The following is a 25,977-nucleotide window of genomic DNA, read 5'->3' as shown; positions in this document are numbered from 1 at the left end:
AAGGCGCCATCAAATGAACGGGAGTTATGTCCTACATGTGGTCGACAGAGATCCCCTGTATCGTGTTAATATTACATTGGTTGACTTTGTATCTTTCCGTCCCTTCAATCCAGTATTTGTCCTGAATTTTCACCGTGAGGAAACTTTGCTTTCACGTTCCTTCAGCTTCCTGCCCAAGAACAGAATGCGATGATTCGAAGGCCACTATCCATAGGTATGATGAGCCCTCTTATCGACCTGCATCTGCTCTTCACGCTTCTGTCAATTGGAGCTTATCCAGCGGCGACTTTACTCTGTTTTCTTACAATAAAGCTATATCTATTGGCTACCAGGCTTATTTATATGGATTATTCCACGCATTTGCTTTCATGCGACCGCACGAAGCCATTAATGGCCTATATACAAAATGACTCACCGATGAAAAAAGCTCGCTTACATCTATCCAATTCCTGGTTGTTGTACTTTTTCGGCGGCATGCTACCAGGTTGGCTATAACTATTACTAGAGGGCCGTACGCACATCTAATCTGATACCATTTCGCCAGGAACGGGCTGGCGTTATAAGTTGTTCGGCGACGAGTCAAGCTCTACATTATCTTACTTCTATTATGACTCCCTTCGAAAACAGTTATATTGAGGGGGTTTACGTTTCAACTATCCACATAGATTAAGCGACCGAGAGGGAATTCTGTTGATCCTTCATAAATAAGGAGAAATGAAGTCAGTTGTTATGAACTTTTGCCCCGGAAGAACAGAAAAAAAAGTCAACATAAAACGACGAAGGACTCATAAAAAAAGTACGTCGGCAGAATAAACAGCGATAGCTTAATGCAAGCGTGCTTGGACTTCTTTAGGGCGAACACGCAAGGGTAAACATTTTGTAATGCGCGTGGTCGTCGCGCTAACATTGGGAGTACCATTATTTTGTAGCAGGTACAATGGCAGAACCCGCAGAGACCGTTTAAGCATTAACTACGAATATATCAGACGCCACTATACCTTGCCGACTGTTAGAAGCGAGTGAATCGAATGTACGGTGATACCAAGCAAATTTCTAAAAGAGCGACGACAAACAGTGGGAATTTGCGTTTTTAATACAACGATGCTTGATTTATATCTTCGAAATCACATTCAGTTATTTGTTTCAACTCCAATGATTCGATATCTTCTGAAATTTTTTGACTAATCATATAATTATTTTCGTTGGGGCTTTTAAATCTACATTTATCTCTATTTTAGAATTTGGCAGCGTTGCGTATCGAACAACTGAAATTTTCGATAAGCCTGAACACTAAGATGGTCCATTTGCTTTCGATTTGACCAAAATTTTATCATTTAGGATTTATCAAGCTTATAATAACACCGATGCTAATTAGCAGCCTGTAAAAGTCGACCGGCGAATGCGTAAGGTCAATATCCGAACTCATATTAAACTATGCGTGAAACATCACGAAACACATATAATTCAAATAACAGGGGTCGTATGGGCTAGTAAGGATTTTGAAGAGGGCTCTGATTTCATCTACAATAGACCATACTTTTTGACCGTTTGCTGGCAGGCTAGGCAAATAAAGATTAGGATTCACCTGCTATAGAAAACTAATGGGTAAAATAGCCCCCGAATTATGTAGAAGATGAGAAGAACTCACTAGAAGCCGTTATAGGCTATGTTAGAGGGGATTCGTTTCGGTGGGTCACCACCGTTTGGAACCACGTTGGAAACACCAACGTTTCTTCGCACTGGAAACAGTTTCTCTTGGCTACGTCATGAGCGTGCTTCATAATGGTAACGAGTAAGCGTAGTTTGTACGGTTGTATTATGCGATCTTCTGGTTCATTTAGGTGCTATAAATTACTGCTACTGCTTTTTATATTCTTCTCAAAAACGTGCATTGATCCATGTGTATAACGTTTGATTTCGGCTGCTGTTCGCAATTCGTCAACAAACTGAAGGTGGTATGCAGAAGCAGACGTCTTGGCGTCATAGCTAAATCCTATACAACGTAATCGGAGCTGTGCGATATGTGCACGCAGACACCTTCCTTACGGGCTATTTGACGTGAGATGAAAATGTAAGAAGTCATACCAACATGAAGTTCTGCTGAGAACTTCCAAAACTAGACCAAAGCTAGATTTTAAGTGGCTCAAGTACTGACCAGCTGCATCTGCTGGGGACAACCAGAAAAATTGTTCACACAGTATTTCAGAGCCAATCTCATCGCGCGGAACTAATTGTTGCGAAGAAGTTATGCGCGCAAATAACTGGCCGACTGATTGATCAGTTCTGATTCATAAGGGTGATTGACGGCAATGTTGTGTATACATCGACCATATTCTGTCGCCCGAACGATACGTCATATGACTAAAGATGCCATATCCATTCTAAAAACCACAACAACTTACCACAGATTGTTAATATTGTGACATATACGCACTACTACCTAAGCTGAGTTGCACTTTGAGGCTATTTAGCTCTTCTGCAGAGTCCAGATAAAGTCACCTCATCCTGCTGAGGGTATATGTAACAACGTATGGTCCCCAGGGCGGTTATGTAATATAATTCAATGCTATGATTTATAAAATGTTATTTATTTTTAATTTGCCCTGGAGATATAGTTTTGGCAGGCACGGCAAAGGAACAAGCTTGTTACTTTGACACCTTCATTTTTTTCTTGTCATTATTATATTTTATCATTCTAAAAAAAAGTTTAATAAAATGCAACAAATATATAGCTTCTCACACCTTCTGAAATTTAGTGGAATTGGCGCCATTACATGCTTTGTGCATCAGAAACACTTTTCAAAGTTTGATAATATTCAGATTTAAAGCCGACGTTTCCTTGCCCAAAAACGGTATAGCCCACATAGCTTCACCTTTCCTACGTACGAATACAGGTATATTTAGTGCATACATTTGACGGCGTCGTCCTGATCGTAGTTTCCTCTGCCGGCATCGAATATTTTGTGATCGTGGATAATCCAATCCACTCGATTACTAAGCCGGACAAGCATGATGCTCTCGATGGTCAGCGCGCCGACTACAAAAGTTATTACCAGAAACCGGCTAATCCGGGGCACGGTATCAAGAGCTGGCCAACAATTACCCTGCGAAGGATACCACAGCCTAGGGAAAGGCGAGGTCGCGGAACCGTTTGGCCTTCGTCGGCGCTTCCTAGACAAACAAAAACACGCATAAGTACAAAAAAATACTGTGTGATCTTATATATACATATAATATACAATTTCACGAATCAACTGATTTTTGTTTACTAACAACATCCTTCATAATTCTATTTAAGACATATACTTAATGTAGCTAGCTAATATAATCAAGAGACCAATCTTCCCTTATATGTTGGGCTCGTGTCTTGCTATCCTCTGTTACAAATGTTGGATGCGTTTACTTTTCGGAACGTAAAGCGCCCTGGGGCGATGTCTTTATTTGAAAGAGGCAGCTATGGATTGACTTGTAGCAGAGAACATGTTTGGGTAAACTCGATGACGGTAATTGTTACGATCAACAATAACTATAAGCGACCAGCAACACCGCGGGTCGCTTTCTCCGAGTTTGAAAAAGTGCGAGACTAGTAACTGCAATAGCAGGACGATACAATAGAAGCCCGCAAATTTTATCTATAGTATTATAACCTTCGAAAAAACTAGGAAAGGATAAAGTGGCACGTGCCGGTGGCGATATCTGAATATCATTGTTGTTGTTTGCGTCGGCTACTGCGTAACGCTTGTTGGCGCTGATTGCCTAAAAAAGATTTTTTCTTGCATGTCCATGTGTTCCGCCAGCAACAAACAGTTCCAGAACAGCTCACAATACCAAAATACGGACTCATCGAATTTCAATAGTAGAATAGATACATAGGTAAGTAAACTTCAATAAAGATGTTACGACGCAATATATATATATATATATATATATATATATATATATATATATATATATATATATATATAGGAAAAAACGACGAAAGAACGCCAGATTAGAAACAATCTATCGAAAAAAGTGCCGAAAACGAGCTTTCCGCAACTTATGAGTTGTTACGACCGTTAGCCTAAGATACACAAATGTGACAGATATAGTTCTGCGCGGAACACGCCGATCTAACCGGGTTACGCCGATCCGTCCAAAAAGACCCGACTTTGGATATTTAAGATATATGTTGAACCGCTCATACTTCGAGTGGTTCAACATATATCTTCGATGTTGGATGGTTCTTCAAATCGATGGTCGAAAGAAGATCCTTGAGAATGTTGGGAGTGCACATGCAAAACGCGCTGCTTTCAAAACGAGCTAGAAATTCTAAATAGAGTCGGCATCACTGTTAAGCGGATGATCGATCGTATCAGCAAGTACAGCTGAAGTCTGAAAGCAGTAATGATCGACACGACCGAAACACCGAACAGATCGCAAAACAACAAAAGTTAACCAGAGCTTGTAGCCAAAAGTGGTGTATAAGCGACCTACTCCTAAGGAGAGTTTTCTGTGCAGTGCACCAGGCAACCATAAAAGCATACTTGTTATCATGCATAGCTCTATCACTTCATTAAAACCTTTTGAATAAAGTGTATAGTTATCAAAATATAACGAAACTATAGCACGCTTTCCATAAACGGCCGTTGTTGTGTTTGGCAGCAATTGAAAAAAAAAATAGACTGCAGCATAAATCAATGATCAGGTGACAACCGAATAGGTCCCATTACGGAGATCAATTATGGTGCGAATAAAACCGAAATGAGGTCACAAGTTGCTTCACGCCGACGCCAGACATCATTTCATTTCGACATGGGCGGGCGTACCGTCAAAGCTATTTAATAATGGCGTCCACCTACGGCGTCCACTAGTCCACTCTTCGGATGATCAGCGAAGATAACTCGTTTATTAGCAGTATCTGAACTTGATCAAACTATAAATTGGTGTGTCTAGGAAGCGCTAAGAGCATTATATTAAAAACGTAACCCTTACATAAGAAGCGGTCATTTCTGCTTGCCAAAGCAATTATAAGCCAAAAAAAAGCTAGCCTAAAAAATTCAACATTATTATATTTTGGTAACATTCAAGACAAGCGTTGAAAATATCCTTCAATATACTATAACATTCTTATTCGAATTGATGAAAGATACTTCATTTTTAGATGTAATGATTTGATGCCAGTTTGCGAATAGGTAAAATATTATTACTAAGAATTTTTTGAAAATTTAAAAAACACAGTATACGCTCACAAAATAAAATGACGTCAATTTTATTACGCACAAACCATAAGTATTATATCCATTTAACATTGATTGAAGCAATGCGGTTGGCTATAATAACAGTTATTACATGTTACACGTTGCTCGAAAAGCTTCAGTAAAAGCTCGCTTCGACAATTGCAAGGAACTCGCAAGCACACGCGTTGCACACTTTATCTGTCAATGCATAGTTACAGTAACGGTTCGTGTACAAATTCTATGAATATCTTGTATTTGTACGCATGTGCTTTGCATGTTGAATGTGTCGATTTATGGGCAGCCATAGTTAGAAGTTTTCATACATTTTCGAAATACCGCTACGTATTAAAAAATTTACCGCCCTTAGCTATTTCGAGCTAACCAACAAAAATATTTTTCTCAAATTTCCTCTAAGGGTGTATTCCTATTTTTCTGCTTGCTTATTACCTACATCTAAATCTAAATCACTTACTTTTTTAAGAATTTATAAGCTATTGAACATCTTCAAAGCTCCATAAAATGTTTCAAACGTTTTATTTGTTCTAGAGTTTTTCCAATATCTCCTACGAGCCATCACAGCCTTATCGTTAGAGTCGCTTAATTAAGTTACAGTGGAGATTTCATTTGAATATTGGCTAAAAATATCAATAGACTTTACGCTAGTCGAAACGTACCCATTTCAATAATGTCGAGCGATAGCACTTCAGCCCTAAAATTTTTGTCAAAGGGGGCAGGTGGGTGTAAAAGCTACCTTCCATAGAAAAAAAAATGTATTTTTGCCTAATAATCACTCTAAAATAAAGCAGGTGGATTGCCATTGCTTTTAGGCTGACTATGAGTAAGGTTACTTAATAAGCATCTTTTTCGACGGCGTTAACGGAGTCAATCATGTTTTGTCGAAACTTTTTGGGTTTTCGCTCAATAACAGACAATATGTAGTAATTTAGAGGGCTGCAGAGAACAAGTTGTTTGATACATGCTTCTTCTAAAATACGCTTGGATTATCAGCCAGCAAATGCAGAAGGATCAGACTAGTGTAACCCGGAACATCATCTTGCTAGGCAACATGCAGCGATATTTCCTTCATCGACGATGGCGTAACAGTTTGTGTGCGCCCAGACAAATACTTCCTCGCTGATGGTTTCACCTGTCTGCAAAGAGTACGGTGTCATGGCGTTCCGTTTATTGAAGGAGATTTCATACTAACCACAGTCAGCATATGAATATAACTTTTGTACTCACAATAAAGGCATCCTCTAAATTTTTTTTACAAGTTAGTGATCATTTCTGCGGTTGATTTCCACTTGCATTGATGATATTTATTTTACTTTTATGACAAAAGTGGTGAATTAAATTTCTATTATATATATATATATATATATATATATATATATATATATATATATATATATACAGTTTTCTATTAAACCAAATATTTTTTTATTTTACATTAATATTTCCTGAATAATTACACGCCACTTTTCTGATAACACAATCCCATCACTATTGAAGTTCTATTGAAGGCTCCTGAATGAGGCATTGTGACTAGTGATTTTTCTTCGCTTCACTGAAAGTAAACTACCGTCGTTGAAATAATTTCACAGAGAGAGAGAGAGAGAGAGAGAGAGAGAGAGAGAGGATAGTCTGATGCTGTAAGGTCTGGGCTCGACCGCGGACGCATGAAAGCTTCCTAACTACGTTCTCAGTTTTTACCCGCTAGGTAAACGAGAATACGCTTTCTCTGTTCACCAATTGCGGTCGATTTTTTTTATTGACTTGATGTAATCCTGCCAGTTGTTCACAGTAGAATTTCCAATCAATCATTTTGCCAGCCAGTGACAACTCCGTCCAATAATACTAACAAACAGCATCACCTTCTTTGGCGTCAGTCTTGGATTTGTCCCCGATTTTAAACCACATTTTAATGCTTGTTCATACATTGTTGTATGTGATTTATTTCTCGTCATCTTATAATCAGTTTTGCAAAGTAATTGTTTATAGTTTCATAAATAAAACGACGGTTAAAAAAATTACGTTACGTCAACTCGTGTGGTACCAAAACATCGTTTTTTGTAGCTGTCCTTTAAACGGCTCAAAAAAAGGGTGCTCCCGTAACATTCGAAGTAAAATGTATACAACATATACGTTTTTCTCTTTCGAAGCAGCGACAGGTCTCCTCTTTCCTTGCGTATCCGACAGCGCGTGTCGGCCCTCTCCGTTTTCAGGCCACTCGAACTCGGCATAGGAGTTCACTCTACCCGCTGCGAGACAAGTAATTGATTTCAAGTTTTTCGGGTGTTAGCCAGAAACACTAAATATGCTCTGGATTTTTAGCTTATCCAGCATTTTTCGTTCACCCCACAAAATTGAAACGCTTCCCCGTCTTTCCTACAGCGGCAAGAAGTCAAAAATTAACAGGCCATCTAGTTTCCTCTGGAAGGTGGTGGTCGTACGGTACATTCCTGAAGCCATCCAATGTAGTCGTTCCTCACGCGCGCGAGTCGAACCACACTCAGGTCAGCATGCACGTCCCTTACAGGTATTCTTGCGATTTTCGTATCATTGGGTCAGTCAAGCAGTCGCGATCCTTACCTAGGCGCTCAAATTCTTCGACTCTCTTCTCTAGTCGGACTCCACGACCCTCATTTCGACAATGCTGTCCAGTAATCTAGCCAATCGACAAGTCGGCCATACCATTGCTACTACTAAAATGATGCACACTGACTTAGCTTTGTCGTTGGCTGGCAAGGACGACCGCTACAACCGCTTATCCATATGTAGACGTGTATTTATTCATATATCTATATTATAATTATTAATCCAGCACAATATATACATACGGATATATAAATGCACGTTTTTTGCATTTTATAGCTACATGACCGCTATCTTCTAACGCTTTCGCAGCCTCTCTCGTTTGAAGGTCTTAATCGACATGAATCATTGCTTTCCCTTCTAGACTAAGTTAATTTTTATTTACCCTTCTTCATCAATTTATGTTCTTCTCTCTAGCCTTTTTCTGTGTTATCCATTAGCCTTCTCAATGAACTAACATCATTTTTACATTATATCTATCTAGCCTGTAGGACTCACATTAGCAGCTGGAAATTGCGGAACTGTTGCCAATACTTCCAAAATTAGGCGAACATAATGGCCGTAAAGTTTATCCCTGCCATGCAAAGCTTATTTGGGTCTTCAATTGAAACTTAAAATTAGAGCGTTCTCAACTCAAGATGCTTGAGAAAATAGAGAGAGGTTTTTAACAGAATGTTTGTTATAAGACAAACTATGGTACGTAACTTGATTAAATGCACACTTAAAAAAAATCAAGTGAGAAATTGGTGACGTATGTTCACTGGTACTTATTAGTATGATTATTAACAATAGTTTGTTATAGCCTATTTTTATTCTAACTAATGCGCCACATTTGAACAGTAATAAACGTCTCAAATTGTTATTGCCACAATTCATAGAGTCTTATTAAGAATTAAATATATAGTACGACATGCTCTGATAATAACCATTCGAACCTTTTCGTGACGAGTTTTCTTCTAGGCGGACTAAACTGAAGCACCTCACTATCGCTGTTCGATTCGGACAGAGAAAGCGCCAAAAGTGTACATGCCTCCCCGCGTTGCATAATCGTTCTCGTAGCGCTTGCTTAGGACCGGAGGAGTCCTCAGAGTGAGGTATTTGTCAGATGACGCGCGGAGAAAACTTTGGCGTAATAGAGGCTTAAGCTACAAACAGCATTTGTTTGACGAAGACACCAATAACAATGATATTAGTATCAACTAACATCAATAACAATACACCAACATCCTAAATCGACGGGTTCACAAAGCACAATCCACCCGATGAACATCAATGTGCTTCGTCTCCCACTTCGCTATACCGCTAACGCTAGACACGACACACACTAACTGACACAATAGCAACTTTTGTCGCTATAATATATTTGATTAAATTTTGACGTAATCCTCCAGAGCGTTGGCACTTAGCCGACGAAAAGGACGTCATTGGCAGGTCGATTTGTTCATCAATAACTTTTCCTTAGGAGTGTTTATGAAGTGTCGAACATTTCATTCAACAGGCGTTATTATCTTTTTTCAACTTCTACAGAGCACCACTGCTCCTAAACAGCTGATTAAAAATTAAGTACAAGTGGCGCCGCCTGGCAGAACCCACCGGCGACGGATGTATCAGTAGAATGAGTCTTTCCACATGTTTCTACTCTTCCGTCGATGTGTTTGTTTGGCTAATCCCTATCTCAATGTGGGCAAGCGTATCGTGGTGAGCGCGACTTTGCGTCGCTGGTAACTATGAATCAGCCAGTCAGCTTGCTTTTCTTTCATAGGCCAGGCGTCTTTAGAAGGCTTATGGAAGTTCTCTTTGCCATATTATTATAATTTCTTTTTACTAATTCAGATTCGTCGCGTAGTATATATCACTGCCATTTTAATCGGTAGTATAAAATTGGATTAATACAGCTTTTTAGAGATATAACTGCGGTCTCCATTTTTTAAAACGTGTGATTCCTTTTTTGTTATTTTTCCGTGTTATTGTTTTTGTCGTTTGAGCTGTTCAATATAGTTGCCACACAGCATTTGCTCATTTTATATTATTTAACCACGCACAATTACTGGTACTCCACCAAGTAGAAAAACCTTGTGATCGTCAAACGTATTAAATACACTTCTACGATTGGGTATACTGCTATGATGCCGTAAACCCTCGCGCATCAATCTACACTGCATATAAAGAAGGGGGTCTCGGTTAACGATTTCGTGTAATTATATCTCACCTGAATATAATCCAATATTAACCAATCGTATATATTTATATTTCACCAATCCAAACAAAGTATTTTCGAACATAATTATTCGAGGCTACTTGTTACTGCTCATATACGTTCAACTTTGATGCATTGTCAAAGAACGCTATCGTGAATGAGCGCGCTAACCGGCAGGCAGTCTCTCAATTGACTGCCAGTTTTCTGTCAATGTGTATTAGTCTAGTGGTGAGAGTAACTTAGCCTATGCTTGTCGAGCTTGTTGGTTTATCTATCCCCAGTGCCCTCTCCCGCCAAGCTACTGTCGCCCTGTCCTCTCAACTTATTTGAATTTGGCGCGCCTTCGCACGCTACCGGCGACGTGTGCGCCCTCTATCAGGCAAGATCACAGCAGCAGCCATGGAATAAACAAACTGGCCAGTTGTTCGAATGGTGTTTTGTCCGTAATTCTTGACGCGTTTTTTTGGCATTTTCGTTTCTATATTTTGTGTTGGCGCCGCCGAGCCTTCTCCCGGGCGCCATGTCGACCGAAGGTGAGTTTCGCCTGTGGGCGAGATGCTCGATTCAACGATTCCGACGCCTTTATCATTCAGATGTGATCGATTTTACCCACAACGAAACCGAGAAACATTAGCCCCGCAGGAATCGACATTTCGACAATTTTTAGCCAAAAGTGGCACCCGTGGAAGTTCACAGCGGTCTCCACGACCTGGAAAGCGACCAATGAGCACGTATGCAGGTGGCACGTTGTCGACATACCGCGTGCATTGATAGCGCATCCGTTCTGGCGCCACAACTGGCTTCTCATTGTGTGTCTGATGTACGTCTATGGGTGTCTGTATACGAGCTCGTTTTGACCCATTTGCCTGGTCGTTCGCTACTAGTTTCATAGCGGGCCGGCTCCGGTCTTGTCGTGATCAAAGTGCTAGGCTAGCTAAACGCTAGTCTTCTCAATAGTTCGCCATGACCAAAATACCAGGAAGCAACCTCGGTAAAAATAGGATCTAGTTGTGTCTGTGGTAATATATAAATCGTTCAGACTGATCTCATCGGTCATCAGTTTGTCCCTATTCAGAGTGCATTGAGATATATCTATTATATAATAGTTCGTAAGGCATTTACATAGATATCACAGCGCTGTCCTCCGAATGATGTTTCGTACCTTTTCGATCACTCAAACGACACAAAAGAAACATTGCATCGCAGCACCGTGGTATATTTAAATAACATGTACTTACGTATATACTATGTTATCATATGAGGCTACCTTGTCGTAATGGTACGAATCTCGTTAGTCGCTTCCCACTTCACGCCTGAAGCCCGCCCTCTCCATTTTGTAATAGACACAATGAGTCTCGTACGGCTTTACTGCTTGCGGTGTGTGTGTGTGTCAACGGCGGCGGGGTAAGTGTAGGCCATGTTAACGTTTTAACGCTGGTCGTTCATGCTGTCACGTCGGATTGGTTCGTGTTATAGCCTTAGCAGGGGGTGGGAACGATATATCCGAATCATAATATAAGGACTAGTTATAGAGCTGTAATGACAAAGCTCCCTATTGCTGATGACCTGCTGTAAAGATACTGAGCGAAGTGTGCTAGCGCCAATGATGAAAATCTGTGCTTCTGTCATTTTTCTGGTTGAATGGAGTAGTTTGTGCTGAATTAGTGATTGTGAACAGTGAATGTGGTTCCACCGTTTTGCGCCTGTTTTGTCGGTCATTGTGCGTTTGTGTATCGAAAACACAAGAAGAAAAAAGGGTAGTACAAAAAGAAGCTTAACAGCTTAAAGTGTGCGACGAGTTCCGCGCTACCTTTATATAAACGAAGGGGGCCCCCAGCCAAAGAGCTTGGAGGGCACATGCAATACGAAGGACGTATATCGTTGTTTTTGTTCAATATCCAAATATGTGTCAGCATTAGCGTTACTGACAAAACAAGCAATCGCGAGAGCGTTCACCGCACTTGATGAGTAGCTCTGAGTTGAAACTATGACGATTACGGGAATAATAATAGTATGTTTTGTGCTTAATGCCATCACATCTGCACAACATGGTGTCTGGTAGAGCGGGTTGAACACACGGCACATTTCTTTAACTCAAGCGTATAATATCAATTCACTCGATGTCAACTGCATCTATCGTCTTTCTAAATCTTCTCGCCCGAAGTAAATGTGCCTACATCTATGTGTGCTCTATCATTTCGTAAATGTGTGTATTTCATTAATTGCGTCTTAGTAATTACGTGCTGTTACTACTGGCTGGCATCCGCACACAAGTATCTATCAGCAGTCCATTAGCGCGCTACCTTGGTAACTAAACTTGTCGGCCGTCCTTCTGTTGTTACTTGTAAGCAGGTAATAGAACTATGGACCAACAACGATTATACAGCCTCGAATTTTTATGATAAAGGGAGGAAGGTAAGTCTCTGACGGAGACAGTATGGGGAACTTTGGCAATATCAGCTGCAGTAACACACAGGTTGACGCACACATGCACAATGTCACTATTACTGTGCAGTGTGCAGGACACTGGCAAAAAACAAAGACAATCGTTTCTTAATGACATTGTTACCATTAAGCATGTAATGAAAAGCGACACTGTCGTCACGTTAAAGCGACGTGCTTGTCTTGTCGCTTGACCGGCTTGTTTCTGCCTTCTGATGACCCGGCGCCTACTGCAAACACGCCCGTTTATGTCTGAGTACGTGCCTATATATGAATGTATGCTATCCACGTTTCTAAACAGTCGTATATCATTGCGACGGATCAGTGGATCGACAAACGGTGCAATCGGTTGAGAGCGCAGTTGAAAAACGTAGCTCCAGTATGCGCCGAGTGTATCTTTGGTTGTCAAACAGATACAGAACAAAAGAAAGGTGGCAGTCGGTCGCCATGTTCGTGAAAGAAAAGAACGAAAGACTCTGCCGTCACAGATACAAGTGTGCAGCCACTTCCACTAACCGTTCTCCTGGCGTACTTAGTGCGCTTCTCTGTCTGACTTAATGACGAAGCGGGGTAGATCAGACCAGACGTAATGAGCGGTATAGTTTACCACATTATACTTGTTGCTGGAGATTGTCGTCTTATAAACTCCATTTAGATTTCACTTCTTGATCTAAGGGGCATCCTCAACCTGCTCTGCTTAATCTCGACTTGCCTCTTGTGCATATGGCAGTGTTCTTTGTCCAGGTGAACTTTTTTTCAAGTGTAACAAGGAATGATCGTATCGTATCATTTCATGTGTGCGAGATTTGAAAAACTGTGCAGTGTTCTGACGTTAACTTCTCATTTCGTTACTTAATTTAGCAAGCACCCACATCATTGGTCTGCGTTTAAGCAAAATCTATAGATAATTCATAGAGGAGCGAGACATTATATGGAATCAGTTATTAAGTTATATATAGATAGGCCGTTTGTTTGAGCTATATGGCTTTTATCGAAGATCATTTATACCATGCGGTTATAACTTCGTTTTTGTATATTAGCCAAACGGTCGTGAAACAAGCGCAGCTGAAAGTGCACTGGTATGCACTGTAAATGTTATAACTTCTTCTTTCTTTCGTTCTTTAACTTTAAAAGTTATTGTAGCAAACATGCGTGAATTAATATACTGTGTAGTGTTAGTGTATATAGCACGATATAAGGTATTGTTACACTGTTCTTGAAAAATCGGGTTAGTTTGTAATCAAATATACTTAACTATCATCAAATTTCTTCTTCTTCCTTTTTTTCAACATTAAGCTCCATGTACTCATTTTCCTAGCTACTTATTTTTTCCTCTTTATTAATCCATCCTCGCTTTTACGTAATCTTTGCTTTAACCTGTCTCTGCACTTATTTTCGTTGACTTCCTTTAGGCGCTCCGGTCGCTGACGATGCCGTCAGCACGTCTCCAGCATGTGGGGAGGGAACAGCACGAGATGGCTACCACACAGGCAACATAAGCAGAGCAGTCAGTAATAATAGTTACACAACAAATGCGCAACAGCAACAACCTACAACCACAGCAACGGCAGCAACGACACTTGCGACCGCAAATGTTAGCTCCACTGGAGGCGGCCTCTCAAACGGTCACTCCTCTGGTGGAAGCCCTCATGACTCCGTTAGCGAAGGTTCACCCGAATCATCGGGTTCTCAAGCTCTTCAGTCGAGTGACCCGTCTCTACCCAATGGGGAAGCAAAATCTGGGCAGTCAACAGTTGCTGGCAACGGTGGTGCAGGCAGTGAAGGCCGTCCAACTGGTTCGATCGCTGCCGAGACTCATGTCAAAACCGAATCACCTGATACTCTTGCGTCGAGTGAAGCTATGCATAGCCTCGTCGATACTGTGATCAAACAAGAGTGCTTACGGCGATTAAGTGGCGACAATAACGGTGGGGCATCACTTGTTTCGGCGGTTGTAGAGAATGGTACAACGTTAAGCAACATCAATGGGCCATGTACAGTTAGACCAAAGTTAGAAGAAAATCAGAAGGAAATTCAATTGACAGAAAGCACTGCATCATCGCAGACGCCGACGAATGGTGATGTCCCTGAACTATCGGGTCAAAAAATAAAGACATCGGGGACCTCGTCAATAGCAGCCACAACAATAGTCTCAGCGTCAACAACGGTGCCAACACCAACAACGTCAATAGCCATCATATCGAGCAGCGCGGAAACTGAAAAGGCAAAGACAACAACCAATGCAGGCACGCCCACGAAATCATCAAATGAGGCAGTTGTGGTTAATGGGGAGAAACAGCCTTTACATGGCAAGCAGATAGGTAAAGAGGCAAGCGATCAGCTCTCACTGCAGGCAGTTCTCGAGTACCTACGGAAACACAACTTACAGGTAGGTCATCATTTTCCCCTATTGAATTTATGAATAACTGTACGATCACAAGTAAGGAAGTTGTATATTAAAAGAAGTTACAACAGATGACTAGATTAGTACTTTCGTCGATCTTAGATTTGGATAGTCGTGCATGTTTACTACATGTAGATTGAAATCTTCGGTAACACGTAAGATTTTGCGCTAAACTGTTCAGGTCTCTGCTAGCAAATAGTTTTATAATGATAATAATTATTATATATTATTTTTTTGAGAAAAACTAATCGGGTTGATTTTCGGCGAATGCTTCTTCATAAAAAAATGTTGCGCTTCGTACTACGTATTGTTTTTATTATAGAGTATTTGGCCGAACAATGTTGTGCTTTTTTGATTTAACAGTTCATCGCTAAAATGTAACATTTTCAAATGAAATTCATGTTCTATTTTTGCCATTATATAATAATATAGAATACAGAAGTTATCAATACTATTGGCCCTTGGCCATCCATCATTAGGTAATGAATAATGCTTTTCTAATGATTTTAAGTAATTGCGTTGCGCGTGTGACGAACCCATGTTTTTTGTATCACCAAACGTTTTGTGTGTCAGGTGAGATATAGGGTAGGCCTCGTTATCTCTAGCGATCTAAAAATACAGAATTTAGGGTTTTGCGGGTATATTCGTACGCAAGAAAGAGTGCGCCCGTAGAAGGGAAAGTCCTTAAGACGGTAGGAATTAGACCATTGTATAAAGCCAACAGTCCCTCCCGGTGAATAAGGTTTTTCATTACCCCGAACGCGCCTAGTTTCGCCTCGTGAGAGATTTGCATGCGTGATTTAATCACATCCGCGGGAAAGATCGATACCCACAAACATGTACCACCGACACCTGGAATTATTTACATAAATTAGTGATGTCATCATAGTGCCCTCTTAGTGTTTCTATCTAATTTATGTATTAGTGGTTCTATGCCGTACCTCCTGCAATGATGGTTTTCACTGGTCCAATGTCATCTTTTGTTTCGCCTTTTGGCGCTAAAAATGTCCTCGTTAGTTCATAACCTCCAAAGAAAAAAAAATAACCGGGCATTTCTCTAGCGAACGTTGGCGTAAGTCCTACGAAGAATCCTGGTAGGCCGTCTTGATGCCAGATGTTTTTTGTTAGCTGAAAGGCTGAAATTCCCGTAGTCTGACTCGATTCTCGCATAGCTTGAAGACGACATTTAACCAATTCGGTTGGACATAATGTAACCGAGGAAAAAAAAGCAGCGAAGAAACCTGCGGAGGCATTCTCCAGCGGAGAAAGGTCTGTCGCTTTAGGCTTGTTGACAATCTTTTGTACGAACTGCTGACACACTCCGTAGGCACAAAAAAGTACAGAATTTTCTGCCACATTTGCAACTAGAGCAGGCAGAGTGCCAGCATATAGACCACGAAACACGCCATCTTGTTGTAGCGTCTTAGCGAAACATTGGATTGTTGACGGGTACAGTTTCGGAAATGCTTGCATCTTCACCTAAAAGCGGAAACCAAAAAAAGCCAAAGAATTCGAACCAGTCTGATGAGAGGTAGACATGGCTTATGTAAATAAAAAAAGACCTGGCGGTACCTATCGGAAGTGAAAAAAAGAATATCAACAAATGGCTTACTTGCAGAACATGTGAATTTGTTTCCGTGTTATTATTCGTAGTTCTTGCCAGTATATACGTCAATATATACTGGCTGGCTTTAGCCCGAAACAAAGATTTGTTCCAGAAGCAGTCCAAACGGCCTTCGTCGGTAATCCGCTTAACTACTTGCCTTGACCGTGTCCAGTGGTTGTCCGACGAGCACGTTAGCTGTCCCACCTGCTGTGCCTGCTACCAGGTCGATTGCGGCTGAAACCACTTGGTAGTAGGGACTAAGAGTGTTGCCATTGGGAGGGTCTGATGGCGTAGGGTGTGCCATGAGAACTTACCACAAAGATTACAACCACAAAGGGTGGGGTTATATGGAAACGTAGACGGCGGATTTATCCAAGTACTCGGACACTGGTCTCGTAAGTTAAGGTTTGAGACAATCCTCAGATCGTTAGTGGTACGCACGTTCTTTTTTTGTTGACTAGCGATTTGTAATGCTCCTAACGCGACGAATCTGGTTAATGTTCTGGATTGTACACGCAATACCGTCGGTGATCCTTCACGGCTTAATAACGCTTGAAATGATAGCAATAGTTCAAAATATTTGGGCACATGTAATCTGTGACGTTTTTGGTAGGTTAAATTGATCAGTTATAAGTTGACGTAGTTGCTAAAAGAGAAGGCACTTTATTGATTGAAACTGATCAAAAAGCCCACACTTGTAAATGCTCGATCAAGAACCCCATAAATCATCCAGAGAGATCACACATACACACAAAACTGAATTCGTCGGAAAACCAGTTATCTCCGTTCGCTTCTCTTTACAATTTTGACTCGTGTTTTTCCGCTTATGCGCTTAATATCAGCTTATTTCTAGGTTTATCAGTGTTAGAACTAGGGCTTAATCTAACATAACACATATGATTGCTCCAGAGAGATTCACCATCGGTACTTCAAAGCATGTTGCTTTTCTCGCCACGTGCACAATGTAGTCTTTCGTGGTAAGCTTCGCGTTCGAGCTGGTTTAGTCCCAAAAGCAAGGTTATCCATTGTCCCGTGCTCCGTACGTTCTTTTCTACCCGTTAACGTTGCTTGTATGTGTGTAGCTTGTTTCACTCTCCGTAACGGCAATATTTCGTTATTACGACCGATCCTGTTGTGTTTGTGCTAGAACGCAAAAGCGTTGGCAGCCGTCGCTGCTTTTTATACGACTAGAGAGATAATGGTGTAGGGTTATCCGAATGCGCATACTCTCTTCGCACTCATCCAGCTTTGCCTTGCTTTTGAAAAAAAGAGCCCTACCCGTCGTTATCGTCGATTTTGGCTTCGTTAAACAGTGAACTCTGAGCGGTAAAGGGAAAGCGAAAGAAAAACAGGACGATAAGTGATAATACATAATGCCAAAAGTGGTACTGCCCATTTTGTATAAGGCAAAATATGGAGTGAAAGGAAAACAGCTATAGAGTTAAATATGCAACAGATTGAATTGATTCCAATAGGCCTCATCTCGAGTAATTTTGGCGACGGATGACGGGCAACAAACTGATAAACAATGTTAAGGCAATATAAAATGAAGATATTTTTACCGGGATTGCGTGTATACAACGGCCCCAGCTTGATCGAAAGGACAAGGTGGATTGATGAGTAATGCTTTTCAGCATACATGATTAGTTTTCCATTATTTGGCATTTTGTAAGTCTATGAATACAATTACAACACTAATAATCTGAAAGGATTCACTCATTTGTCTCATAGGTAAACGTCTATGCTGTATGTGATTGAAAACTTAATTAGACATTACACTGTTGAATCATGTCATAGCGAAGCACCGCAATTTTTTCAAACCGTATATAGAGAAGTCTACAGAGCTAACTATCCATACTTACATCTAAGAAAAGATTGGGTTCAAGTTAAGGCACCTCATTATGTGTATTGTAAACATATTACTTAGGAGAACACGCCACAGTATGTAAAAGTACTGTTTTTGTTGATATTAGTATTGATGGATGTTACCTTTCGTCTTTCGTTTAAACGACTATATATACGTGTATAATGTAATCTATAAATCGAGCTGATCTTTGTGCTTCATAAATAATGTTTGACCGCCTTTAGGTGTTCCAGTAGGTTTCGTTCCATCACAGGACATTCGAATGTTGTGAATGGTGCTTGTGATCTCAGGCTGTCTGTTTATGATTTCAGATTGGTTGCCTGGTTGGCCATAAGGTGGTTGGCGGAAATTTTAAACCTGCTCTAAAACTAATCCAAACTTGTATCGGCTTATTAAAGTATTAACTGCTCGTCACTGATACCATTATTATCATGTGCTCTTTTGTAATAGTCGTATATACAAATCACCTATATATTTTAAGAAACTTGGCCCGTAAAAGTTCTTGGTTTAACAAGTGGGCTAGGCTTGAAAGATTCCAGTACGTTACAATAGATAAGAGTTGACACGTCCACAAGGTCATTGTTCCATTACTTTTTACTTATATTACATTTCCAAACAGAGTAGGACAATGATTCAGGCTTTTTGTTCAGCTAAACTACAATAAATATGCAGTGAGGAGGAATTTTGGTCTAATTCTGTTTGACATTTATTTTTGGTGCATATATATTTTTCAAATATGTAGGAAACAGAAAAAATTTTAAAACGTGAGTCAAAGGTGTCTGGGGGCGTAGCAGAAAGTGAACGCGATGAAGGCACTGCGGGGGGATTAAGTGGTCGTGCAGGCGCAGAAGGCGACCCTGATGCTGTCGAAGGATCATATGCGGCGTTGCGTTCGTTTGTTGAGACGTCGCTGGACTCGTACCGGCATGAACTGGCGGCTATTCTTTACCCGTGCTTCGTGCACATGTACCTTGAACTTGTCCATAACGGACACCGCAAACAGGCGGACGCCTTTATTGAGAGGTATGAACCTATAATTTTCTAAATCACCGCAAAGACTAAAAATGCATGTATACAAATTTGATGCGTTAGTAAGAAGTTAGTTAATGAAGTGATGCCGAAAAAACATTGATTTTTACAGATAAATTGAGCTATTCAATCCGTGCTTGACGTTTGACTACCTTGCTCCAGCAGCTTTTATTTCTTTCGCAGCATCTTTCAAGTACTATCCTGACGAAATCCATAGAACAGATCTATATCTAGCAATTGTGATGATGTCTGTACAGGTTCGGCCCCTTGCAAGAGGAGTACTTCCAGGAAGATATTCGACAACTGATGTTCGTACATCGAAAAGACCAAATGGCTGAATCACAATTGATGCAAAATTTCCGATCTGGTCAGTACACGGTACGCATGTATCGAGACACATACAATGCACTCAAACGTTTCCTTCAGGATAAGAAAAATGCAGCAATTCAGAACATCGTTCAGGAAAACATCTATGTAGATGTCTACGAAGGCATTGCTAGGAGCCGACAACAGGTCGACGCGGTTAGTGGAAGTACCATGGGCGAAGCCAGTAAGCAGCTGAACAAGGCCAAGGTTTACTATGGCCTTCCAAAGGTAAGTTTATTTATGAAACTTATCTTAGCCATTACATAACCGCCCTGCAATTCAAGTTATGGGTGCGTACGGTACAGTATAGATCGAAGGCTAACCCAAATAAATTTTTTTTTTATCCAACTTAGGAGCCAACAATTATCGTTGAGGAAGAAGATGATGCCGGGGGCGAGGATGGTGACGGGAAGCCGAAAAAAAAGAAAGCAAAGAAAGACTCAGGCTTGTCAAAAAAGACGCGAGCTGATCCAAACGCACCTCCATCGAATCGGATACCACTTCCTGAGCTGCGCGACGCCGACAAACTCGACCGATTAAATGCGTTGAAGGAAGCGGCCAAGAGAATACGACTGGGTGCAGGAAATTTGCCTAGCATCTGCTTCTACACGCTCATCAATAGCCACCTACAAGCTACCGGTTAGTTGGGGTTATTGTGAATGTAAGAAAGTGTTCTATGGAAGCTGAAGTTTTTTAAAACTCAGTTTATGAATTTACAGTTTAGCTAGTATATCACAAATGAGAGGAAGCGTAATATTTCTGTCGACGACTCATGGTCATGTCTAGATATCCTTTATCTAGATTGTCTTGGTATCGAGCCTATTTTTCTGTCTGATACTATTTTTCTTACCTGTCGTCTATTTTTATTGTTCAACTATTTCCAGCGGTGGAAATCAACGACGAAGCGACCATGATGGGCATTGGCCTTCAAGATAGCAGAATAAAAGTGTTCTCAGTAACCCCCGTTAAACTAAAGGCAATGAAGAGCGCAGGAGAATTAGAAACAATTGATCGCGAAGCAGACGACGTCCTGTACCGAATGATGGATGAAAGAAGCTCAGCTGATTCCAAAGTATTGGTTGGACATCAGGGACCCGTTACCTCTCTTAGCTTTAGGTAGGTCTAAAAATTTGCATTTAATTATAGATAAATCAACGAGAAATGGCATACATAAAGGAATGCAAAATTTGAACACGAAATAGAAATACTCAACAGATGCCAGAACTTTCAGTACGATGCCTCTCCTGATGCTTGTCTGTACTAACAGCCGCGTTATTGTTAGCCGCGTTACAAGTGATTACTAATATTATATGATTACCTATTCGGATTTACTTACTTGCTGTAACGTGATGCAACTATAATTGATCCTTTGAAATCGACTTTAACATAGTTTTTTTTTTTCGTTAACATTTTATTTTTATTTTATTATATTTATTATATTTATTTTATTAACATTTTCATGTTAACATAACATGAAAATTTTCATTCCGTCTTTGATTCTCAGTCCAGATAAACAGTTCCTCTTGTCTGGTTCGGAAGACGGTACGATTCGATTGTGGTCTCTGCTGACTTGGAGCAACGTTGTATCATACAAAGGTCATGTGTTTCCTGTTTGGGCAGTTCAGTTTGCTCCTGTTGGCTACTACTTCGTGTCATGTGGGCACGATCGGACGGCGCGATTATGGGCCACAGACTCGTATCAACCTTTACGAGTGTTTGCGGGTAAGTTGTGCAAAGGGCAGAGAGCCCTTCGCCATACACGAAACTGGCAGCTTAAAACTACTGCTTCGCCTTATATGGGATGTTGTTCTAGATTGGTCACACATGGTTCATGGTAATTATTTTGGTTTGTGTATATTGTAATATAAGGCAGTCGCGTACTATGGTCCGCAAACCATAGAAACTCATATACATTAATGAGTTTGACACTAATCGGAGTTTCTCATTTTTTTCAATAGGTCATTATGCGGATGTGGATTGTGTGCAATTTCATCCCAATTCCAACTACGTAGCGACAGGCTCTACGGATCGTTCTGTTCGGCTATGGGATGTGTTAAGCGGCGCCTGTGTCCGACATATGACGGGTCATAAGTCAACAATCTATGCGTTGGCCTTTTCCTCCTGCGGTCGCTTTCTGTGCTCGGCTGGTGGTGGGGGTCGTATTCTCGTCTGGGATGTGGCCACTGCTCACCTACTTGCCGATCTCTGGAGCCACACGGACACGATACATCGGCTGACATTCTCCCGAGAGGGCACCATACTGACGTCGGGCGGAATGGACTGCGCCGTCAAGCTTTGGGATTTTACGAAACTAATGAGCGAATTTGATCTCGACGAGGTAGCATCCAACTCGCCGAATGTCCGGGTTGCAACGGACGGTGCCCATGACGGTCTCCTACTATCCACTTACCCCACTAAGAGCACGTCGGTTTTGGCTCTGCACTTCACGAGAAGAAACGTGTTGATGGCGGCCGGCTCGCCCGTTTGACGGATCACTGCTCGAATGGCGTCTTTTTGATGAAGACCCCACACAGCCAATATGCCGATACAACACGCCCGTGATACATTCTGCCGGCGATATAATTTTGATGAACGGTTGGCTCCACCATGGTGAAATGTAACGACTTCATGGGGCTTATTTGGAATGTTTTTCAACGGGTCCCGTATGATGTAGATGCGCATGTACAGTTAGTCCTCGTAGTCGTGCACTCGTGTTTCTCACGAGAGGAGTACCACCTACAATCCAATCACAGGCCGCTGTTTGTACAGAAAATTCGAAAATGGAAAGATAGAAAGAGAAAAATAAGAGCCGTTAAGCCAACCCTGGCAGGGCAGTACGGCGAATATGTCGACGAACACTGTCGAAGGTCCAAGTAGCTAGCAGGATTCTCCTCGGATCTTGCGAGGAATGATTTTTAGATGCTTGTGAATCCGACCCTATGTCCTTGAAATAGCTGACGACACTGTAAAGCACTGAAATGAAGTGAAACATGCAAACATTTCGTTTTTGTCGAGTGACGTCTTTAGAGGACAAGCGCGGCCAAGTCAGGAAAAGCATAACAATAAGGTGGCGATTAGGAACATAAAGGAGGGCAAAAAGAAGTTGAAGTAGGCGATGGAGGGCCAACTAGATAGAGATAACACTAAGGAATGCAAGCGAAAAATGGAACATGAAACGATATAATGCATGGAAGACACTAGTTTTACTATATATATATATATATATATATATATATATATATATATATATAGATGCGTGTGTGTGTGTGTGTGGGGGTGTGTATTGTAAATTATTAAGAGTTGATGAAGAGAGGGATATTAGCAACACCGGTTGGCGTGTGCACGCTCTGATCCGCTCTGGTGCGTGTGTATGTGTGTGTGTCATATATATGGGAGAGCAAAATAACAGAAACAGAAGCCACGGAGCAGAAAAGCTAAAGCACTAATTGACGTGGACATGTGTGTGTGTGTGCCTCTGTAGAAATGTCGAAAATGCACGACCACAACTGCTAAATTGCAAAACAGCGAAATCCTGAGAATCATAAAAACATTGATCCATGAAGGCGTTAGCGAGTCAGTCCTGCGTCCAGAGGAGAATAGATACAGCTGTGACGAGTCAACAAGAGAAAGATAGCAACAGAACTGAGTAAACCGTGGACATTACGAACACGGGGAAAAAACCGAAAAGAAGTAGGACGCTCGTCTTCAGAGTTCTGCAGCCTGTCCGCCGCATTCGTTGGCCGAAGTTGTATGCGGTTTTGTGTGAATGCGCGCTTAGTTGTATAGTATAATGATAGTTGTTTTGTGAATGGCTTCCTGCGATAAGTGTCTGTTTCTGTGAGACATCTAGGGCAAATTGCTGGTGGCTCGCGAATAGCCGAAGCGTTGGACAGCTGTACTTTGTCTCTGCTGCCTCTATATTATAATGATTATTATTAACATGTCGGCATATATGGCTAATATGTGCTGTATGCGCAGTGTGCAACTGTGCATCCCCAGCTGGAGTAGCGCTCGAATATGTTAACGCCCGGCTAACGACCCGTTCAGATCTCGCCCAGTTGAACCGAACAGAGGGGCTCAGGCCCATGCGTTTTTGCGCTGCTCCATCACCCTCTTGTATATTTGTATATGATGAATGATATAAAAGAAAACAAATAACAATCTACTATCAATGTATGTCACCGAGCTAGTTATAATAATAATAATTATTATTATTAGATCATTACAATGATGCTTCACTGAAAGGAAAAGAGTCCGTACCGTAGTTAGTCGTATCTGGAGCGGCATGTGACATCTACGGGCGACACACATTGGCTATGGACAAAATCAAATGGTTATGACGATGCCACTGGAAAAATAAAAACATGTGGGAGGGGGGTTTACAAACACAGTTTATCAGTTTATCGCGGCAAAGCAAAAAAGCAAACATCAACAAGGCATGTTAACAAGCAGTTGCGTTAATCGTCACTAATTGCAAGCGAATGATGACGTGGACACCAGTGAATCAACCATAGAGTAACTATTACCTCTATTCACTAGGTTCACCGCGAGTGACATATGAATTATTATTAATAGCAATTGTTGAATTGTTGCTGCTGCTGCCACAGCTGTCGTAGCAGCAAAATAGGGAATGATAGAAGACGAAAATGAGGTCGGTCTGGTCAGCTGGCTAGGCTGTAGTAATTAAAACAAAACAGTTCATTGCATAACTGGCTTTTCGTATGCTATCTCCTATGTCATGTAGATGTATTACTATGTTGGTCGTTTCACTATTGGTATTGGCTAGACATTCATCAATGCGTCCATCATCTGTTAGTGGAACAACCCCAAAATGATTTTTCGTTCACTCACGTTTTTCACTTGAGCGTAGTTATTACCTCGTGTAATTTATATTTGCATTGTCATTGTGATGGTCCTAAAATCATCTACTAAAAGTCTACCGATGCCGTATTGTTACGAGATATGTAATGTTATTTTTTAGGCTAGTTAATGGTCGCCGAAAATGACTCTAAAAGTTTCGCTCAAGTTCAGGTAGTACTTGTATATGCTGCTAGCAACATGTTCTGCTAAACTAGTAAATTTTGAAATTATATCCAAAATATGGCGTGGGACGTAACGAATTGTTATTTATTTCTGCGTTGGATTTGAGCTGCCTTTCATAAGGAGTTATTAATCATTTTTTCAGAAATCGTTCCACACACTATAGCGGTTGTGTAAGAATAAATACAGCCTCCCCAGTGAGACTCAGAATGACTGATTGTTTGCGTACGTTGAATGCATCCGATAAGTCTCCTTCCCTCTAAATTAAGTAATCCGTTTTATCTTTCTTAATCAACTTGCTTACGATGCACTGTCACGAAGGACTATCAGCATTAGAGTAATTACTATCATCATTTATTCATAGATCACAAATTCGTGAAGCTATGTGCAGGATATTCACATGAATGCTAAACTTAGTTTAATTATTATGTTAAATGCGCATTTGTATGTGTGTCCTATTATTATGAGCAATTCAAATTACGAATTATGGGTTAACGTTCTCCACAGGATTGTAAATTGTACACTAACTTGAAACGTCCGGAACTTTGGACTAGTAACGTACTTCATCGTTTTCTATATTCAACACCATTTGCCTTTGTACATTAATATACGTTCAAAAAAAAGCTTGAAAATCCCCACTTAGATTTCTACTATCCGGCGTATATAAGTTCCGTATATCTAGGATTCCTTGCGAGAGTTCTGTCTCGAAATCTTTTTAACTACATGAACTTAGTCCTTAAAGACCAATCGTACAATCGTTGGAGACCTATAACCCGTGATATCAAAAACGTGTCAAAACTTAGAAATCTTAGAAATAACCGAAATTTCGATTCTCCTGAGCCGAATTGAATAACATGCTGATATGATTTTGTACATGCTTAATGGATTGATGATATAGTTCTTTAATCAATTGATTGATAACTGGCTGGCAAGGGAAAATACATCATGGCATATAACTATAACTAATCTCTTATTATTATTGTAATAGCATGTAGTGTCTTTAAAAAATCAGTCAGTTGGCCATACCGGTGATAACGCTGCTCTTCCGCTGTACAGAATATATACATAAATATATATACACATTATGATCACGAGCATAAATGGTGGAAATAGTACTAAATATATGTACGTATTAGAAGTAATAGTGTTTCTTTTATGATGAAGGGGACGACCACCAGTGGCAAGCAAAGCGAAAAACAGAAGGAAAGGATATGA

The 25,977-nt window shown here is 40.8% G+C and overlaps 3 protein-coding genes across 12 annotated transcripts in view; 1 reads left to right on the top strand and 2 right to left on the bottom strand.

Annotated features, from left to right (window-relative positions):
- LOC111249305 (uncharacterized) overlaps window positions 1-12,988 on the bottom strand; it is a 94,473-nt gene extending 81,485 nt beyond the window's left edge. Inside the window, exons 1-3 of one of the 3 annotated variants that reach the window (XM_086988660.1) lie at window positions 12,970-12,988; window positions 8,750-8,959; window positions 2,912-3,171 (exon numbers count right to left, since the gene is read on the bottom strand). In XM_086988660.1, the coding sequence (XP_086844786.1) occupies window positions 2,912-3,171; window positions 8,750-8,859 (370 nt within the window). In that variant the 5' untranslated portion in view covers window positions 8,860-8,959; window positions 12,970-12,988. Of the gene's footprint in view, window positions 1-2,911; window positions 3,172-8,749; window positions 9,402-10,023; window positions 10,198-12,969 lie in introns of those variants that run through there. The other 2 variants (XM_022803007.2, XM_086988659.1) reach the window with 2 other exon arrangements.
- Window positions 10,409-25,904, top strand: Taf5 (TATA-box binding protein associated factor 5). Of its 4 annotated transcripts, none has more exons than XM_022803332.2 (8): window positions 10,409-10,544; window positions 13,866-14,842; window positions 19,070-19,350; window positions 19,614-19,950; window positions 20,076-20,361; window positions 20,607-20,838; window positions 21,227-21,444; window positions 21,681-25,904. In XM_022803332.2, exons 1-8 carry the CDS (start codon window positions 10,532-10,534, stop codon window positions 22,208-22,210), a joined length of 2,874 nt encoding a protein of 957 aa, XP_022659067.1. In that variant the 5' UTR covers window positions 10,409-10,531; the 3' UTR covers window positions 22,211-25,904. The 4 variants fall into 4 exon arrangements, with proteins under 4 accessions (XP_022659067.1, XP_022659066.1, XP_022659065.1 ...); XM_022803331.2 differs by lacking the exon at window positions 10,409-10,544 and adding an exon at window positions 10,581-11,002; XM_022803330.2 differs by lacking the exon at window positions 10,409-10,544 and adding an exon at window positions 11,101-11,768.
- LOC111249450 (mitochondrial ornithine transporter 1) lies at window positions 15,152-18,593 on the bottom strand. Of its 5 annotated transcripts, XM_086988661.1 has the most exons (5): window positions 18,326-18,593; window positions 17,383-17,782; window positions 16,621-17,014; window positions 15,799-16,336; window positions 15,152-15,709 (listed from the first exon to the last, which is right to left on the bottom strand). In XM_086988661.1, exons 3-5 carry the CDS (start codon window positions 16,765-16,767, stop codon window positions 15,459-15,461), a joined length of 936 nt encoding a protein of 311 aa, XP_086844787.1. In that variant the 5' UTR covers window positions 16,768-17,014; window positions 17,383-17,782; window positions 18,326-18,593; the 3' UTR covers window positions 15,152-15,458. The 5 variants fall into 5 exon arrangements, with proteins under 5 accessions (XP_086844787.1, XP_022659068.1, XP_022659070.1 ...); XM_022803333.2 differs by having other exon boundaries at window positions 16,621-17,782; XM_022803335.2 differs by lacking the exon at window positions 17,383-17,782.
- Window positions 25,905-25,977: the final 73 nt, after the last annotated feature.

This window comes from Varroa destructor, unplaced genomic scaffold, assembly GCF_002443255.2.
Source record: "Varroa destructor unplaced genomic scaffold, Vdes_3.0 BEIS01000004.1, whole genome shotgun sequence".
Lineage (NCBI taxonomy): Eukaryota > Metazoa > Arthropoda > Arachnida > Mesostigmata > Varroidae > Varroa > Varroa destructor.
The sequence above is the reverse complement of the archived record's forward strand: the minus strand, read 5'-3'. Positions and strand labels throughout refer to the sequence as shown.